General features: G+C 41.9%; 1 protein-coding gene and 1 long non-coding RNA gene across 2 annotated transcripts in view; one reads left to right on the forward strand and one right to left on the reverse strand.

The window, feature by feature from the left end:
* The window catches only part of LOC130166240 (uncharacterized), a 155,650-nt gene that overhangs the window by 89,399 nt on the left and 46,165 nt on the right, over positions 1 to 20,086 (reverse strand). The gene's annotated exons all lie outside the window — the stretch shown is intronic.
* The window catches only part of pcdh7a (protocadherin 7a), a 44,218-nt gene continuing 36,828 nt past the window's right edge, over positions 12,697 to 20,086 (forward strand). Inside the window, exons 1-2 of the mRNA XM_056371706.1 lie at positions 12,697 to 15,865; positions 17,544 to 18,723. Coding sequence (XP_056227681.1) covers positions 14,442 to 15,865; positions 17,544 to 18,723 — 2,604 coding nt within the window. The 5' untranslated portion in view covers positions 12,697 to 14,441. The remainder of the gene's footprint in view (positions 15,866 to 17,543; positions 18,724 to 20,086) is intronic.

The raw sequence follows: 20,086 nt of genomic DNA on the forward strand, positions 1-20,086 counted from the left end.
CCTTGTGTATGTTACAAGGTAGAATTCCTACATCAAAATGTTCCATGTTTTGACTGATGGTTACTTGCAACTTAATAATTTATTGTTCCTCAATTTCTTTGGTTTTTTTGACTGAGCAGTTGTTTAAAAATACATAAAAGACTTAACTCACATGCTGTAGAGCTGCAGGCAAATAGGTTACATATATATTTATTTATACATACGTGTGTGTGTGTGTGCGTGCGTGTGTGTGTGTACCCTACTGTGGGGACCCATTGGCATAATCTCGATCTTTACCATAATGCTGACAGTTACGCTCAGTATTATGGATGCCTTTTTCTTTTCTTTTTTTTTTTTGCTTTCCACTGCAGCAAAGCTGGCTGAGTTGCAATGCATTAACAAAGCAAACGGCCACTATGGTGGTTCAAGAGGGATTTCTTTTATTTATTTATTTATTTTAAAAGCGACATAAGAGTTGAATGTAAAGCATGAAAGAGACCCATGAAACCTTTCTCAATACCTTGTCAGAGAAAGGATGAAGAAAAAAAAAAGATAAGAATGGGAAACATCTTTATAGACAGTATGAGTGGGTTCGGAGGGAGGCCTTGGAGAGGGATTCACAGAGATGAAGGATCACTTGGAAATGAAGTGTGTGTGTGTGTGTGTGTGTGTGTGTGTGTGTGTGTGTGTGTGTGTGTATCTTTGTGTGTGTGTGTGCGCACATGCACATGCATTGTGTATACTCACTGCTCTGTCAAGACGTATCTGCTCTTATAGCTTTCTTCCAGACCTGACAGGTGGGAAGTATAAAGTAGTAATGGAAGAGAGAATGTGTGTGTTCTTGTGCACATGCATGTGTGTGCGTGTGTGCATGCTTGCATATCTGTCTTAAGTAACAGACAGACAAGGAGTAAATGAGAATAGCACATGTGCAATTATGTATGTTGTGGATCCATATTTGATACCGAGTTTGTCTTAAATGCATGTGAGATGACTAGAATCTCCACCTCCTGCATCATGATTTTGTGTGTGTTTGGGTGGGTGGCTGCGTGCATGCATGCGAGCGAAGGTGAGAATGGCTGAAAGAGAGAGGGGAAAGTACAATCAACTCTTTCCCTCCCTCTCTCTCTCTCTCTCTCTCTCTCTCTCTCTCTCTCTCTCTCTCTCTCTCAGTTTAGGCTCACTTCTGAGATTTATCCGCTGCACCATAACAGTCTCTTTTCCCAGGTCCATTAAGCAGCAACAGAATCCCAATACACACATGTTGCAGCGAATCTGAATCACAATATACAGTATAGTGCAATGAATTAGTGAACGGTTGATGGGATTTCTGGCATGTTTTTCAAAACGCATAATTGAAATATCCCTACTGTGGATAAACGAGTTCATTTGAAAACTTATGAAGAAGGATTTTGCACTTCTAAGAGCACTGATGTTCCGTTCCAATGCTGATACGGCCCCGTATAAAGGTCGAAAAGATCATTTTACTAAAGAATTAAGAAATGAAAAAGCTGAAAATTATTCCTCAGTAAACACAGAGACAAGAAGAAATTATTTATCCCTTTGGAAACCGATAAATAATATGATGAGGTCATAGAACGGAGACAACAGTGGCTGAATTTAGCAGTAAATGTTCTAAAATGTGCCAATTATAATTTCAAACAGTTTTGATCATGAAAGTGCGCCTTTTTTGGTATGACAACAAACTAATAATGCAGCAGTAACAGATAAGTTTACTACAAGCAACACAGCTATTCTTTCTCACCTGGAATCTGTATTATTGTTATTGATATTAGTTTGGGGGTGGAGGGGTGGGGCTTTATTTGATAGCCAACCATAAAGAGATGAAAAGGCAATGACATGCAACAAAAGTCTTTGGTCACTATAGTGATGAACCTACAGTTCTCTCAGCTAGCGACTTTTAGTTTTTAGCTTTACTGTTTCGGTTCACTCTCATTGAATTGTTTTCATTTGCATCAGACAGTTGTGTCCAACAACAAAGCTCCAAAGATCATCTGTACACCACCAGCCCAGCACCAAACAGCACACAGACAGTTAGCTGGTAAATATAGAGGAGTATTGAGCAGCTCAAGAGCAAGGCATTCTCTTAAAAATTGGTGGAGACCAAAAGCCGAGCTGAAAGAAAATATTACATTGTAATTATTGGAATATTCTAATTTCAACCATTTGAAAAGGTAACATTACCATCACACCAGGCATACCGAAAGTCTGTGCTCTCAAACTAATGGCACTTGCATTAGCAGCCAAGCCTGCAAACAAGCCTCTGGCGGTAAAGTTAGTTCAAACTCAGCAGCGGCCGCTTGTGCCTGCCTTTTATATCATCACTGATATGGTAGGAGCTCCAGCTGGGACACAGCAAGTGCAATTACATATAATACATAAAAAACACATGATGTCACTTGGAACGGTGAAAAGACTGGGTTTCAAAGGCTAATGAATGTGGTTGACTCTAGGTATGAAGTCACAGGACAGAAAAAAAAATAGAATTATCATCTCACAGTTGTATGCCTCTAACCAGCAAAGTTGCAGGAAATATCATCACAATTTCCCCTTCCTGAGTTACAGAATTGAATAATGACCAGAAGTGTTTTCGCAGAACATTATGATGACACAAAGTTGAACAAGGTTGACCTTCACTGTGAAGGCCACAGTGAAGTTGACCTTCACTGTCAACTTCAACCAATTGATCAACATTTTGATATAAAATGTCATCACTTCATCATTTAACCTCTTAGTTTTTTTTTTGTTAAATTGTGTCATAATTATCATATAAATTCATTAGTTGTGGAGGTCAGTGACCATGACCTTTGACCACCAAGTTCTTATCAGTTCATCCTCGAGTCCAAGTGAATGTAAGTGTCAGATGTAATGAAATTTCATAATATATTCCTGATATATCGCATTCACAAGAACGTAAGTGAGTGAATTTTAACCTTTGGCGTTACTAAGATATCACGAAAATGGGATGGATTGATGGACAATCTGAAAACATAGTTCTGCCCGTGGCAACAGTGCTGCATCAGCCTTCTGTGGAAAGCAGGCGAAAGAAACATCCTGTCTCAAAAGGATGCTGAAAAACTAGTCCATGCATTTGTTACCTCTAGACTGGACTACTGTAATTTTTTATTGTCAGGATGTCCCAATATCTCAGTGAAAAGCCTCCAGCTCATTCAAAATGCTGCAGCATGAGTACTGACAGGAACTAAGAAAAGTGATCATATCTCTCCTGTGTTAGCTTCTCTGCACTGGCTCCCGGTAAAATCCAGAATAGAATTTCAAATTCTCTTCCTCACATACAAAGCCATTAATGGTCAGTCACCATCGTATCTTAAATAGCGCATAGTTTCCTATTGTCCCAACAGAACACTCTGCCCTCTAAATGCAGGCCTACTTGTGGTAGAGCTGCTAAGAGTGGAATGGGAGGCAGAGCGTTCAGCTATCAGGCTCCTCTCCTGTGGAACCAGCTCCCCGTTATATATATATATATATATATATATATATATATATATATATGGGTATTACCTTCATTATTTTCACTATAACAATCCACAGTATATACAGCTGTCCCTGGTCTCTCACTCTTCTCTTCTTGACCTTACCCTTTAAAGAGCTTTGAGGTAATGTATGATATGATTTGGCACAATACAAATAAAACTGAATTGAATTGTTGAATTTTAGTCTAGCCCACAGCACAGTCTTGCACAAACAGAATAAATGTTATACCGTGTTGAGAATATGAAATTATTGATTCAGAAATAAACTACTGTTTAGAAGCATAACACACTTTGTGATTTATGTAGGATTTAGTCAACACTGAATATACCCCCTTAAATTCAAATTAAAAGGTGCCCTGTGGAGGTGTCTTGGAAACAAACAAGTTATGTTGATATTCAGTTTTACCTACCAAAACGTATTGTGTTTATCCTTGAGGTCTAACAAACATGTTAGATGCATTTCCTTCTTCATTAATGTTATTAAATGTACATATCGATAAATGTTATCATATTATTTTTGGCCATATCACCCAGCCTTACTATACGATGACTATCCTAACCATTCTACAAATAGTGCCAGTTGTGTTTCTGTGGTTCAAATCAAATTCTTGTAGCCATGCCAGATGTACTATAATTAACAAGACATAATCTTTCATAGAGATTACAACAAGAATTTCACAGGGTTTCACAAGGTTCTTCCCTTAAGAGTACATCAAAGTGCATTTGAACTCTACCTTTAATTAAGGCGCAGAGACAACATCTGTATCTTTCAGAGTGCACTGGTGTTAGGCCACTTAAACATCAATCAGTTACCTTACCAGCTGACGATGTAAAGTTGACAGGGATGAGAACCTGTGCAGATACACCAGGTTGAGCTAGAGGCACTACATATCCCACCTGACCTAGAAAGCTTCCCCGTGGGAAATGGTGGAGTCTTTGCAGTCATTCCATCCTGCTAGTGTTGAAAATAAATCCCAAAGGGAAATTCCTCATAAGCATTCACAGCGGTCGACAGCCACTGTAGATTTGTTCTGTGGCCTGGTGCAGATTGTTTCTGATTTTTCCACTGGGAGAAAAAAAAAAAAAACATGTATATATATATGAATATATATGTATGTATATGTAAAACATGAAATGTAAAACAGTGTTTACATACATGTATGTGATGTTACCAACTGCAGCACATGTCCTCAGTGGCAAAGCTACAGTCCACCGATCGGAATAAAAATTAGAAAGAGAAGTGTAGTATTGTTCTGCCCCACAAGGTAATCTCAGGTGCATTTACTATCAACTCAATAGTAATGTTTTCCTCCCTGTGTACTTTTGCTGCATTACAAGGTTGCTGAATGCATACTCATGGGAAGAGAGTCTAATGAGCAATCCACAAAGAATTGTTTTTTAGAAGTGTTTCTGACATCTGTCATTGGCCTGTCTCAGTGAACGGATGGTTTTCTGTTTTATCAAATCTATAAACCGACTCTGAGACAGGCACATCGCCCCAGGACCCCCTGCATTTTTTACATTCCGAGTCTATTTTCTTTCTTCTGGCACACTCTGCCATGCATAATATCTACAGACAGCACTTTAAATCACACGAATCTCCCACTGTTTGTATGTTCTGTACATATTAACAATATCTGTAATGAGTGATCCAAGGTTCCCTCTGTCAGCATGAGCTTTCTAGTTTCTCTGTAGGCAGATCCCCTAACCCTGCAACAGTGGAAATAAAAATCAGGGAATCAATAAATAAAGACTATGCTGAATTCTTCCTGTAAAATCCTCATGCAGCTTACTTATAAACTATTTTTGTCAATCTGGTGAAGACAGTTTGGCTGGCTGCCATCCTTTCAACACCTCAGGAGCTGTGCTGCTGACAGACAGCTGGTTCTGACAACAGAGACGGCCAAACAGAGGTCAGAGTTGGTGTGGACAGAATGGGCCAAATGCTTCAGTTGTGCTTACACCCACTCACATCTCACTTTTCATGTGGATTCTCAGCAAGTGTATCTGTATGGTCTCACTTTTGTTGCATCTTTAACCGCTTCAACCTCACCTACCTAAGTAAAAAATTAAAACTACATTTTAGCCATAGCAGTAGTAGTAGGCGTAGTAGCTGTATCTTACAGATACACCAGAATCTCAGTGTTCAAAACGCTGAGACGTGGGCAGATTTCATCTAAACTCAGGTAGCTTAAGTACTCAAGTGTTCCAAATTATCAGATATCAGCTCCAACTTCTTGAACACTCAAATACCTTAAATACTCAAGTACTACTCCAAACACTTCAATATTTCCAATAACCAAACCACATGTCTAATAGTGGCTGCTGTATGTGTGTCTTCGTGATCATGGCAAAATAGGGTCCTGCAGACACTTTACCAGAGTGCCATGAGTGCTGAGTAGGCCCTACTCATGTAATAATGTAGTACTGACTATGTTATAAGGTCACAGCAGCAACATGTTGACAGTCGTCGCGGATGGTGTGATCCTATTGCAAGATGGTCTTTAGTTTTAGATTAAAAAGAGATTTTTTTAAAAAGACAGGGGAAGACAGTCACAGTTATAATCTGAATTGTGGAGCCAAATATGATTGTGCAGGCAGCAACTACAGGAGTGTAAGCGATACAATAGCGATGTTATTTAAAGCTGCACTTCAGCTAGTAAGCAGCAAGTATAAAACACCAAATACCAAGAGGATGCGGCAGGCCAACATGAAGGTCAGTTTAAATGGATGGGATAGAATACAGAAGAGAACAAGATATGATATAAAAGGAAAGCATAAGACAGGGTGGGAGAGGATTGGATAGAGCAATAGGAAACGACAGAATATGACTCGATGCAATACAAAAGTTTAGGATGATCCCCTGGGGTAAATCTAGATATCAATGTGTCTGTGTGTTGGCACATGGCATATGCAACCTCTTCCTCTGGACATTTCAACAGTTTTCTGACGGATACTCCTGCAGTCACAGAGCAAATGATTTAGCCTCTTTAGAGCCCTGTTACTGCAGCTGTTTCATGTTGCTTTGAAAGGACATTACACTGTTGATTACCAGGCCTCATCCAGCTGACAAAAGCTACTAATTGGCATTCCAGCTAATTCAGCCCACCTATGTAGCAGTGTTTGCAGTTGTGATTAAGGTATTCCAGAGTTCAATTTAATGAAGTGTTGGCACTATTTTAACGACCTTTAGAGTATTCATGTGTGGCCAGAGATTTACAACTATGAAAATACATCAACATATAAACAGAAATATGTACAGTCACTTTAATGGTATGAATTATATGTGTGAGTACACATATGGATCTGCAGAGTTCCTTCATATAGAGTAGAAATCTATCATAATACACATGAAATGTGAGATGTAACATTGAAGTCGGCATAATACATAGTACATTTACAGCACAAGAGCACAGTGCACTGTCAAGGGAATACTATAGATCAGATGTGTGTGGGTAAAACTGAGACCCACGTTGGTGCTGCTTAGTCAGTTCTATTGTCGTCATAGAGAGGATAGGCATGATGCATACAGGATGGATTCAATAGCTACTAGTTCTCATCCATCTTCACTGTTTATACCTCCAGCCAATCTGGACCTACAATAGAGTTGGCGTTCTTGACCGGCTTATTGAGCCATTTAGCTTTACCAACCTTGATGCTGACTCTCTAACGCATCTGAAAGAGAGCACACCGGCTATTGAAAGTCCCGCATTAGGTTATTGTAGATGGTGAATGACATGAGCTTCCTCCCTACTCTTCTCTGTCTGTGTAAAAATTAGAATCAATTGGCACAGTTTTATGTCTCAAAACTGTAGGTTTACCATCACATCAGGCTAACCATTAACAAATTAACAGCACGTGCAACAGACTTATTCTTATGGCTGATTGTTTTGATGCTCTGTGATCTGAAGCACCTGACTTCGAGAATAACTGAAGTATGTGGCCTTGGGATCTACCATCTCCTATTGCTTTTTCATCCTTTGTAAATCTGCCTACACCAACCACCACCTTTTATTTCCCTTTATTTCCTTCTTTTCCTAGGAAATTTGGGCTGAAGTCTCCAACCACAGACGTTACCCTGCAGCACTGAGCTCCATCACTGCATGACCTCATGATCCCCATACCCCGGTCACCATCTCTTAACACTAACATTGCAATAAACGATTACACCAGTGAGCCAAAGGGCCCTATTTCAACCCCACAGGTGGAATGACAAGTCCAAAGTTGTAGGTCTTGGATGCACTATGTGGGAGTCTCCAAGCGTACCTGCTGTTTTTTGGTTCATGTAGGTGCAGCAGCGCAGAGTGCAAAAGGGCCGGCCGAGGTGGAATATAAATGAGAGGTTGTGCTGATTAATAAATGTACTCTGAGTGAGTCACATCACTGGTCTTTTCGCTCTGAAACAGCTGTGTCTATCATGCTGACGCATGACGACAACAGCTCAGCAAATGGAAAGAGGCTTCTATAGAAAACCAGGTGGTTGGATGGTGTAATGGGGCATGACCTGAACCCACAACAGCTTAACTCTGCAGCCAGAGGCAAATGGTGTGGGTTATTATTTAACTAGTGCAAGGATGATAGAAATAAATTGGCCGAATAAAAAAAAAAATGTTGATGAGGACATTTAAATGAAGACATCAATCCAACAATTTAATTTCTGCTCTACTGGCGTCATAAATTCTCACATCATCAGTTGCAGCATTTTCACCATAATGTGTTTTAACAGTACAACATGAAATGCTACATTTGCTAAAAAAAAAAAAGAAGGTTTGAAAGGAGGCAATGATACACAGGACTGATGAAGCGCTATAACTCGACATCTCCCCGAGGTTCTGATGTATCTAGTATTGTTTGGAGTTACTTTGTAGCAGCCTGGTGTCTTTTGCCTGTGATTTAATGAAGGTAAACGTGCATAATGGCTCTGAGCTGTGGTGTGGCGCTTCTCAAACGCAGATTTATCAACAAACGTGTACTGCTGCCTTCAGATGGCTGCAGGGATTTAATGGCCTGAAGGAGAAGGTTTTCATACAGTATAAAGCAACTGTGGACAACAAACATTGGAAGAATCACTCATACTAATTTATAGATAAATCCAGACTGATTTGACATTGCTGCTTTAAACACAATAAACACAAATTTTTTTATGCCATTTAAAATACATCTACTGGCCGGGGACTGATTTGTTAAAATGGTTTATTTACATTTTAAGCATTATTCTATCATTGATGTGTTTACTCCATGAATTCAGTTTGCACTTAGTAACTTGATAAAACCACAAAAAAAGTGGCAGCAGATTGAAGTTGCCCCACAAACTGACGTAGTTCTGTGACGGCTCTTCTCAACGCAAAGTACAAGACACATTTTCTACCAAAACAACAACAATTCACTTTGCACTGCTTCATTTGAATGAATCTCATTCATCATCTCAACCATTAGTTGGCACCTCCCCAGCGTTTTGTGCTTGGCACCAAAATACCAAAGTAAATTTCAAGGTCAGAGCCCTGAGTAGGGCACAGCCATACCAATTAGACAGAACTAGTCTGGACAGACTCAGTGCCTCTCACAGGTTGTATTTCCTACACTTCTCCACCTGGCGTTTTGTGCAATACAGTATACGGTGGCTTTAGTGTAGGCTGTGGTAAACAGGAATCCTAAGTTCTAAGCATGGTAAAGGCATGCAGACGTGGGGAGCTCCTTCTCAAGTCAACCCTCATCTCCGCTTTTGTGAGCATGTTGTTGGTGCTGCCAGAGCTGTTCAGCTTAACACTGGTATACAGCCTTCCTATAACATCCCGAGGTGTCCTTGCGGGTGCAGTCATTTGAGTAAAGGAAAAAAAGAAGCAGTGGACAGAGTGCACAGAAATCATACGGCTTCACCAGCGCTGATTATCAGGGTACTGGATTTAACTTTGTCCTGCCTCATTTGCTTTCCCCTACCTATCAGAAAGCTGCTGATCCCCTGAAGGGTGGAGGCGGGCATGGTGAGATGGTAGAGCTTAGTGTGAAGCAGTTCATGGATCAAAGCAGTGAAGCTGAGCTAAAGTTCACCACCAGACGGGATCCTTCCATATGCCCCTGGGCTTGTATCTGCTGGTCTGCGTAGGTGGTGAACTGCAGACGGTCCAGTAGGTGGTCTATGATGTGATTCAGGTGAGTCAACACAAAACTGTCAGAGGGCTTTATGACTACTGAGGTCACCCAGACAGGTTTTGTAGTCATTAAGGCCTTTGATGCTGAGTTTTCTGTGGATGGGATGACTGCGGTTGAAAGCAACTAATTAGAAGTTCAGTCATTATCGTTAATGCTCTAACAAACAAATGTGGCAAAAAATACACTATAATAAGTGACGTGGCACTAGACGGCCCCTCAAATCAAAGACCAGGAATTCATGCGTGAGTCGGCACCAAAACAGAAATAGACAGCAATCAATAAATAATTATCAATGCTCATTAATGCTGCAGTTTGTGTGGAATATGTGAGGGAACCGAGGGGGAAGAAAAAAACACATTTGAAGGAAAAAGTAGAGGCAATGCAACTGTAGTGAACTTTGAAAGGTCTGTTTCAGTTTCAGCAAAGCTAAGGCTCTCTAGAGAATTCTGGATGAAGTCGATTATAAAATAATAAAATAATACTCACTGAAATCATAATAAAATTATTTATAAAATAGTTGTCTTTCACTTAAGCCACACCCAACCATTTCTCTATTTACCCAATGTTTTCTGTCACTTATTCTATTAGTTTCTCCTGCTCACACATTAACAGTTATGAGTTCAGTTGAAATCCACATCAAGACTGGAAACTCGCAGTGGATGGATTGAGAAGGATCCCATTTAAGTTTGACGAGGGCTCCCAGTATTTTTCAGCTTCACTATTTTCTGAATACTCCTGAGTTCACAGATTAAAAAACAAATGATCAATTAAAGTAATTAAATTAATAATAAATAAATAAACAAATACATAAATAAAGAATAATGCTGGCCATGTTCTACATTTTTCTCTTTGTCAACAAGTCACAATTTGTTCCAACAACAATTCATCCTACTAACAAGTATTTCCTGTTTTGCAAAAGCCTGTTATATTTTATTCCTCTATTCCATAGAGCTCTTCTATATTCCAAAAACTCTTAAAAACACATCACTGAGCAACACTCGGTGACATGTTTCTTTATTATCATGAACCTGGCCACTGCAGTTTATTTTGTGAGTCAGTCCAACATACACTGTTCAGCTGAGGTAAATGGTCATTAAAACACCAAAAGTGTTAATCCGCAGCTGAAAATAGTCCCAAAAAAATGCAGTATATATTTGTTTGAGTATAACATTTGCAAAAAACCACATAAATGACTCTGCCTTTATTTACATGTGACTAATATACTGTTGGTCAAGGTGTTTGACGACAATAACAAAAATATGGACTGATGCCAACCTTCATCTTCGTTAAAAACATAATTTAACATAACTGTTGGAATTCAACCTATGAACTGGCAACATTAAATGACTGATTGCTAATTGATTGTTGCTCTAGTCTACTTAATGATCAAATGTGAAAGTCATTTTCTTCATCAGCACTTTGAAGTGCTGTAGCAGTATTGAACTCTATCATGGCGGATGTTACTGCAGAAAAAGGCTCATTTGATATGTTCTGATTTCCATTTTTGCCATTGCCAAAACTGACCCAATAAAGATGTTACAAATGAAAGGATGGCTGAATGAACAGTTAAGTACAATAACTAAGCTAAATGCCTTTAAAGAGCACACAGAATGAGCACAAAATGTCTTCAGGATATCTGGCTTGTTCCCTGATATTTCTCTTAAATATCAGTTGCTATTGCCTGATGCTGTCAAATATGTATGTCAAGATTGTCTTCATTTTCTCCACAGTTATCCTTGTATAGACCATGTGCTGAAGCTGTGATCCTCTTTTCTGATGGTACAAACAGCATAGGCCTTTAGGCTATAATAGATGTCAATCCAGGTTATGTTTCTCCAAAGAACATCCTGTCTTTAACTAGAATAAACACAAGTGTGTGCGCACGCACACATACACGTGCACACACAAACACACACACACACACACACACACGCACACACATTTTTCATTCAATATGCAAATTGAAACTGCAGTTCATTTGCTGATGAAAGAGGATTCATGCTCAATTATATCTTAATGGGTTGGATAGGCCTATAACAGCATGCTCTGGCCAGCAGATTTTATTAGGTGTTTTCATTGGGTTAAATCTGACTTAAATTTCCCGAATCAACTGAAGTAGTCTCAAAGTGAACTGAGCTGACCCAGGCAGCAGAGCTACACGCTACACTCACACACACGCGCGCGCGCGCACACAAACACACACACAACACTGTCTGAAACTTCCTCTCTCTCCTCTGTCGTCCAGATTCACATGCACACTAATGCATGCATGCACGCAAGCACGCACGCACGCACGCACGCACGCACCACAGGGCGAATTCCGCCATGGATTTTGAAGGAAATAGGAGCGCGTGTTTCGAGCGACAGAGGGCGTGGGTGCGCTCCGAGCAGGCGCGTGCCGAGTGCACCTGGTGTGCAAAGCATATAGGCCCATCAACACACTGAGGCAAGTGCCTGCTGGTGCAGTTCAGGGTGCGAGATGGAAAAGAAAGAGAGAAAAATAGATTAAAAGTCAGCGAGGGAGAGAAGGGGGGAGGGCAGGGGAGGAGGGGGTCATGTGAGGAAGAAAAACGGGAGAGAGGCGAAGATGTGTGACCTCTCTCTGCAGTTTGTCAGTCTTTGTTTACTCTCTGCCAGCCATAAACTGCTCACTAATAGCTGGTACACAGAACTCTTATAACCCCAGCCAATAACATTATGTTTGGGGAAGTCCCTGCTTCCAGCCAGGCCGGGCAGCGCAGTCGGCCTGACTGGCTGGGAAATTAGAAATGCAGCGCGGGTTTAACAGAGCAGCAGCGTGGAAGCCCCGGCAGTGTTCAATAGCAGCAGACCGATGCTGCATTGCGCTCCTCGCGGAGCAGGTCGGTCCGCCGAGACACAGCATCCTCACAGCAGCGTGTGCATGTTTGTGTTTTTGTGTGTGTGTGTGTGTGTGTGTGTGTGTGTGTGTGTTTTGGTTGTGTGTGTGTGTGGGGGGGGGTTAGAGGAAACAGCCAACAAAGAATAAACAGAAAGTCTGATTGTTACACAAATAAATAAAAGTAAAAACAAAAATACATATTAAACACAGAGCAACACAACTTCAACTACTTTTTGTTATTTTTTTTAACTCACAATATTGGCTGCAGTAGTGGTTGCCATAGGCTACCTCTGATTGAAGATGTGAACCACGGCTATAAATTATTGGCATTACAGTATACGTGACTGCAGGTCATGAATATTAAAGCAACTCCCGATTCTGTAGTCTGAGGGTAAGCTTATGTGACAATTTCTGTCTCTTTCAGAAAAGAATGAATGAAGCCTTCTACACTTGCCCCAGCAAAATAGCTGCACCAGCAGAAATATGACTGAGCACTGGGCTGACTTGTGTTAAAGCCAGATCACTCTATTTTCCTTCCGTCTCTCTTTGTCCTTTGTATGAATGTGTGAATAAAGATATTTTCCCACCAAGAAGCTGTCAGCAGCCGGGACACCAAGCCATTTAATCTTCCTATATGACAGGGGGCGGGGGGGTGAGGTCTGTCCCCGGTAACCGACATACACACACGGCGACCCAACACCGCCTCTGCTGCCTCTCCCGTTACAGCTCAGCGATCGAGTTACGCGGCCGGGGAAAATGTTGCAGTAGCTGGGAGAGGGAGAGAGAGAGGGAGAGAGAGAGACTGCAGCATCGCTGGAGACCGGCAGCAGCAGCAGTCCCAAGCAGTGCAGGTGAGAGGGGGGAAAAAAAGAAGCCAGAGGAGTAGGAGGAGGAGGCGCATGTGGAGGAGAGAGAGAGAGAAAGAGCGAGAGAGGGAGCGAGAGAGAGAATGCGGGACTCTTGGAAAAAAGACGCATCTACACTCGGTCCATCACCGAAACATCCATCCCAGACACAGCACTGCACGGGATTACGCTAAATTGATGCTGAAGCCGGGATCTCGCCTTTGAGCTCACCAAGAGAGGCTCTCGTTTTCTGTTTTTATGTGAAAAAAAAAATATGAGGAGAAACTCGCTCTGAAAAGCACTCTTGTCTCCTCATAACTTGCGTGAAGGAATCCGACGGCTTGGCACGTTGCTCCACTGCGGGAAAAAAAAGAGAGGAAAACGCAGCTGGATCCGAAGGTAAGAAAAGATCCGGCAGCAGCATCCCAAAGACTTTTTTTCCAAACTGATTTTTATTCCTCTTTGGGGATGTGAGTTCATTTTCCTCAGCGTCCGAAGAGGCGAGCAGTGTTTCTTTTCTTTTTTTTCTTCTTTTGTGTAGTGGTGCTGCATTGCAGTTTCTAACTGTGAAAAACGCGAGAAAAGCCGCTGTCCCAAATGTGACTGGAATAAAAAGCACTTACAAATGGCATTATGAACCGATAAGGGTTCTCCTGTGACAACGGGATAGTCCTCCGGTTTACAGGAGAGAAAGGAGTGAGGAAGAGTGAAGTGGATTAATCAAAGGCTGGTGAATTAGTTTTTTTTCTTTTTTCGCAGCAGGATGGATTTTTTGATACCTTTGTGGCATGAGCAGCCCAGCAAGACAACGGGATTATTATCATAGAAGTTGCAAAAGCACCAGGTTACTGAGGAGGAGAATAAAAGAAAGGAGTCTGCACCGCTGAAGTGAAGTACTGTGAGAGTGCAGAAGCTTTTCGCCGGACCTCAGGCGACAGTCCGCAGAGAGCGATAGGGAGAAGGTAAGAAAGGATAAATCAAACACCCACGCTGTGAGGTACACCAGTCCACAAAACACAAATAAAGAAGAGACAAGCCGCAGCTCGGAGGCAGACAGAGCGGGAAGGAGAGAGGCGAGAGGAAGAAGGAGCCATGCTGAGGCTTGGTGCAGTGCACTCCTCCGCCGCGCAGGCTCTCAGCCTCGTGGTCTTAGTGCTGCAGCTGCTGACTCAGCCACCGGGTGCCGACTCAGCTCTCCGGTACCGGGTAGCAGAGGAGGGCCCACCTGACGTAAAGATTGGGAACGTGGCCGCAGACCTGGGCCTCACGGCAGGTACTGGTAGCGGGGATGTCACCTTCGCCCTAGAGAGCGGCTCAGAGTACTTTAAGATTGACAATGTGACAGGTGAGCTGACAACAGGCCCACGGCGTATTGACAGAGAGAAGCTTCCACAGTGCCAGATGATATTTGATGAAAACGAGTGTTTCTTGGACTTTGAGGTGTCCGTGATAGGGCCACTGCAGAGCTGGGTAGATCTGTTTGAAGGGCGTGTGGTCATAACAGACATCAATGACAACACACCTTCCTTCCCCTCACCTGTGCTCCAGCTCTCAGTTGAGGAAAATCGCCCAATAGGAACCCTTTACCTGCTGCCCACTGCAACAGACAGGGATTTTGGGCGAAATGGCATTGACCGCTATGAGCTGATCCAGGATGGTGGAGCTGGGTCAAGTTCAACGAGGCGCACAGCAGGAGGAAACCCCATTACCAGAGTAGATGGACTTGGGGATCGGAGGGGAAGAAGTGGAGATAATGGAGCAGGAGCCAGGAGCACTGTGTTTGAACTACAAGTTGCAGACATACCAGATGGTGAAAAACAACCACAGCTCATTGTGAAAGGCACATTGGACCGTGAGCAAAAAGACTCATATGAGCTCGTCCTTAGGGTTCGAGATGGAGGGAACCCACCACGTTCCTCCCAAGCCCTGCTTCGTGTTTCCATCACAGATGTGAATGACAACAGCCCACAGTTTGAGAGGTCCACATATGAGGCAGAGATGGCAGAAAATGCTCCTCCGGGTACACCTGTCCTCCAGGTCAGAGCTTCAGATCGTGACATTGGAGTGAATGGGCAGGTGGAGTATGTCTTTGGGGCTGCCACTGAATCTGTCAGGCGACTCCTGCGCCTGGACGAGGCAACTGGGTGGCTGAGCGTTCTTCACAGGATTGACAGGGAAGAGGTGGCTCAACTGAGGTTCACAGTAATGGCCAGGGACAGGGGTCAGCCTCCCCGCACTGACCGGACCACTGTAGTTTTGGCCGTGCGGGATGAAAATGACAATGTCCCAGTCGTAGAGATCCGAAAGATTGGACGGATCCCTGTTCGAGATGGTGCAGCATTAGTACCAGAGAACGTTCTGGTGGACACACCAGTGGCTCTGGTACAGGTGTCAGATCGAGACCAAGGAGAGAATGGGGCTGTGACGTGCACAGTCGTAGGAGATGTCCCATTCACACTGAAGCCAGCTGGTGAAACAGCACTCCCACCCCTACCTGCAGATGAAGCGTTCGACAGGTAAGGCGAATCAAAGGTAACGTTTGAAAGTAAATTATACCAAATCCTGAGCAGTTACAAGTGAAGTAGTCAAGAACTAACTGCTTATCAATAAGTAATCCCTGTGCAATTCTAACTCTTGGACTGTATAATAGACAACAAGTAACTTAAGCACACACCTCAAGATATTGTAATAATGAACCAGTATCCAATAATAACTTCCTATGAGTGATTGGGAAGGATGATGTATTGCTTTTCTTGGGAGGAACAACAAAAATGGTAATGCTAATGTAATTATAAAGTAATGATGCATTCCAAATATTAGTTAGTTAACCTTTCTTTACCTGTGGGGGAACAAAAACATCAACTAACTTCTACATAATGAGCAAATAATATTTGGATATGTGCCATTAAGCACCTGATTCAAAGTTACCAGGAGCAATTAATTTAAGAATGGTCATTATTCATTAAGGAATAATAATAATGGCATTTAGCATGTTGAGTCCTGATAGAAGATAGTTCCTGACTAATTCCTTGCTACTTTCCAATTTATGTAAAGTTAATCATTCAGAGATTAACATTATAGATGCATTTTTGTCAGGGACTAATACAGTTTTTTACCTTTTTGTTTTCTAATCTTGACAACTACACATGCAGCATGCAGTTTCTATATGTACTTACACTAATGGTCCAGGAGGTATTTCTACAATTTATATTTTCCACAAGGGATTCAGAGAACAGTGCTGATGCATGTGTAATTCTTTTAAGCTTAGTTCAAATGCTGCCACTCATTCACTAAGGCTACAAAGTAGTTATAATGTCACACAATCAGTAAACTTTGAGCATAAATTTTCATTAAAGTGGAAGGTTTTAGACTTTTAAATATCATTTCAGCAGTGCAGACTGCAAATGTAAATGCTCTTATTTCAGTTGTAAAGATATTTTATGAAGCTTTTGAATGGAGGGAGTATTATTGGAAATAGAGAAGGCCATCTTTGGATATTGCTGCTACTACTTATGAAGCCTAAACAGTAAGGTTAGTTACTGTACTGATTGCAGGGCTGTCTTTGGCAAAAGAAATTCTGAGTAATAATCAAGAGATGTCTTCAGCAAATGGAGTAGTTGATTTAATTTTTTTTAAAAAGTCATTGACAATTTCTCCAGTATTGTTGTGTCTCTGCAGATGACTGCAGATATGAAGGAAGATCTCTTGAAATATAGTGTGTATAAAAGATTAGAGATGAAACAGTTAGTCAATTAATCCAACACTCAATTGACAGAAAATGAATAGCCAACTTTTTTGACTATTGATTTAGTGTTTCAGTTATTTTTCAGACAAAAACTCAACCATTGTAAATTACATATCCTTGGGCTTTAGACTGTTGCTTGGATAACACAAGACACCTCGGGATGTCACCTTGGGCTTTGCGGCAATAAAATGTGTCTTTTTTTCACTATTTACTGATATTTTTAGCATATAAAACATCATTCCCCTCAAAAAGCCCAACACAATGACTACCAACAAAATAGTTTTTCCTCAGCCAACACCCTGGTGACAAATCAGCTTAAGAGGGAGCAGCATTAGTTTTTTATTTTACTGCTTTGGGGACACGACCTATATTATTTCCATGCAGGGTACCAACCACATTTATGAGATGTATTTAATTATCTAATTAAATGTATCTAATTATTTTCACAGGAACAAGAAAAAATACTTCTTACATACTTCTGCCTTGCTGGACTATGAGGCCACCAAAGAGTACAGTGTTACCATTGTGGCAGTAGATTCTGGAAGCCCCAGTCTGTCCAGTAACAGCTCACTGATGGTGCGAGTAGTAGATATCAATGACCACGCCCCAACCTTTGCCCAGAGTGTTGTGGAGGTCCATTTTGCAGAGAACAACTCACCTCGAGAGAGAGTGGTCACTGTGGTAGCTACAGATGCAGACAGTGGCAAGAACGCGGAGATTGCATACTCCTTGGATCCTGCCGGCAATGGGCCATTTTACATAGATGCAGATAATGGAGATATCCGTGCCACTGGGGTTCTGGACCGTGAGCAGCGAGAGAGGTATGAACTGCGGGTTATTGCCAAGGACAAGGGCACCCCTTCTCTGCAAGGCTCTGCGACTGTTGTTGTTCAGGTGACCGACCGAAATGACAATGCGCCAAAATTTGTTCAGGAAATCTTTACATTCTACGTGAAAGAGAACCTGCTTGCCAACAGCCCAGTTGGCATGGTCACTGTGACGGATGCTGACGAAGGCGAGAATGCAGAACTTAGTCTGTTTGTAGAGATGGATGGAGTTGAAGAGAAGAAGGCAGGAGAGAAGGTGGAGGGTGAAGATGGAGAGAAAGAGCAGGGTGAAGAAGTGTTTTCCATTGAGAACAACACAGGAACTATCTTCTCCTCTGCATCGTTTGACCGTGAAAAGCTTTCCACCTACACCTTCCGTGTAAGGGCTGTGGATGGGGGGGAGCCTCGCAAAACTGCCACCGCCACCGTCTCGCTCTTTGTGACAGATGAAAATGACAACGCCCCCTCAATCACCTCTCCAACCAATGAGTCCTACACCCTTCTTCCACCTGCCAGCAGTGCCCGCACCGTAGTCCAAACTGTAACAGCCATAGATTCAGACACAGGCCCAAATGCAGACCTTCGCTATGCTCTAGTGGGGGGAAATCCCTTCAGACTGTTTGAGATTGGACACACCAATGGAGTAATCACCCTGGCAGAACCCCTGGAGCGTCGCCACAGAGGTCTGCATCGCCTGGTCATACGGGTCAATGATAGTGGGATCCCCTCTCTCTGTGCAACTGCCCTGGTTCATGTCTTCATTAATGAAAGCGTGGCCAACGCCACCCTTGTGGATGCACAGGTAATGTTTATGTACAAAGTCGTTTTGTTTTGTTTTTTTCAAACTGATTTCAGCAGCAGCATGTGAAGTACATTAAAATGCATGTAACTCAAACAAAAGAAAACTTAAGTAAAAGAGGACCCACTGTCCTGTTTTGGGGTGTGCAGACCTCTATTGTTCCCCAGAGCTGGTAATGATAACCAATAATGACAGCGATGATACTGTCTTTTGACCCCATTCAAATAATGGCCACACATTACAATGGAAGAGGGTGGTAATGACAACTGATTGTAGCTGTTAAAACTAAACGGGTAAGATGATTATTTTCTTGATAGAATAAGATAAATGCACAATTTTCACAGTCTGTGCCGTGTTGCAAATTTCTGCCCATTTCTTAGGAAATAATTTTGTCTATATTTGTCCCAGATATAGAACCTCGTTTCTCTTTTGAAGGCTATTGGCAATGTCGGCTTCTTTGTAGTTTGGATCCGACTGGAGTGGGTTCTTTGTCCAGCATGCATTCTTATAATGACTATGTGGTTAAAATAACTGTTATTACTGAAGTGGTTCTTCTTTTATGGTACATTGAACTCAGAGCTGAGAGCATTAGGTGTGTGTGTGTGTGTGTGTGTGTGTGAGAGAGAGACAGAGAGAGAGAGAGAGCTGGTAAGAGAGAGAGAGAAAGAGAGCTGGTAAGAGAGAGAGAGAGAGAGAGAGAGAGAGCATTAGGGGTGAGTGTGTCAGGGAGGCAGAGAGAGAGAGAGATGTCCTGTCCCAATTTTGGCCTTGTGATACAGAGTAGGTTGAAGTATATTCAGTTGAATAGAAGTTGTACTTTAGCGGCATCTCTTCACTGAAGGCCTGAATATTGATGAGGTTTCAGATTTTGCTTTGTGATATGCAACACATTATGAGCAGAACAGAGCTGGTCAGACTTAGAGGAGCGTAAATCAAAACCATTATCAACTCTAAATGAACAAAGTTCACATGGGGAATAAAAGCAATGTGAAACACGTGTATAAATACACCCACTACTACTGAATAAATCTGTTGTTTTCTTGAACCGAGGACTTCACAGCAAGATTAGAGCTGGCTTGAAAGACCCACACTGGGGTGCAGAGGTAATTGACTAGATTCAAAGACATTACTGAGATACCAGAAATAACTACAACAGCATGATTTCAAATTTAGCATATGCCATGCTGGTGGAAATCTTTCTCCCCTCTCTGCCCTTGTTATATTAATCAAATGAACTTCTTAATATGCTTTAAATAATGTCCAATTAAGCTATAAATGCTGGCAGGTAATAATTACTAGAACTCCTTCTCTGGTTTGAAGTCATTTGTATTGACTAATAATTAAATTGCCTCCGTATAGCCTTAGT

Source organism: Seriola aureovittata, chromosome 3, assembly GCF_021018895.1.
Source record: "Seriola aureovittata isolate HTS-2021-v1 ecotype China chromosome 3, ASM2101889v1, whole genome shotgun sequence".
In the NCBI taxonomy this organism is placed as follows: Eukaryota; Metazoa; Chordata; class Actinopteri; order Carangiformes; family Carangidae; genus Seriola; species Seriola aureovittata.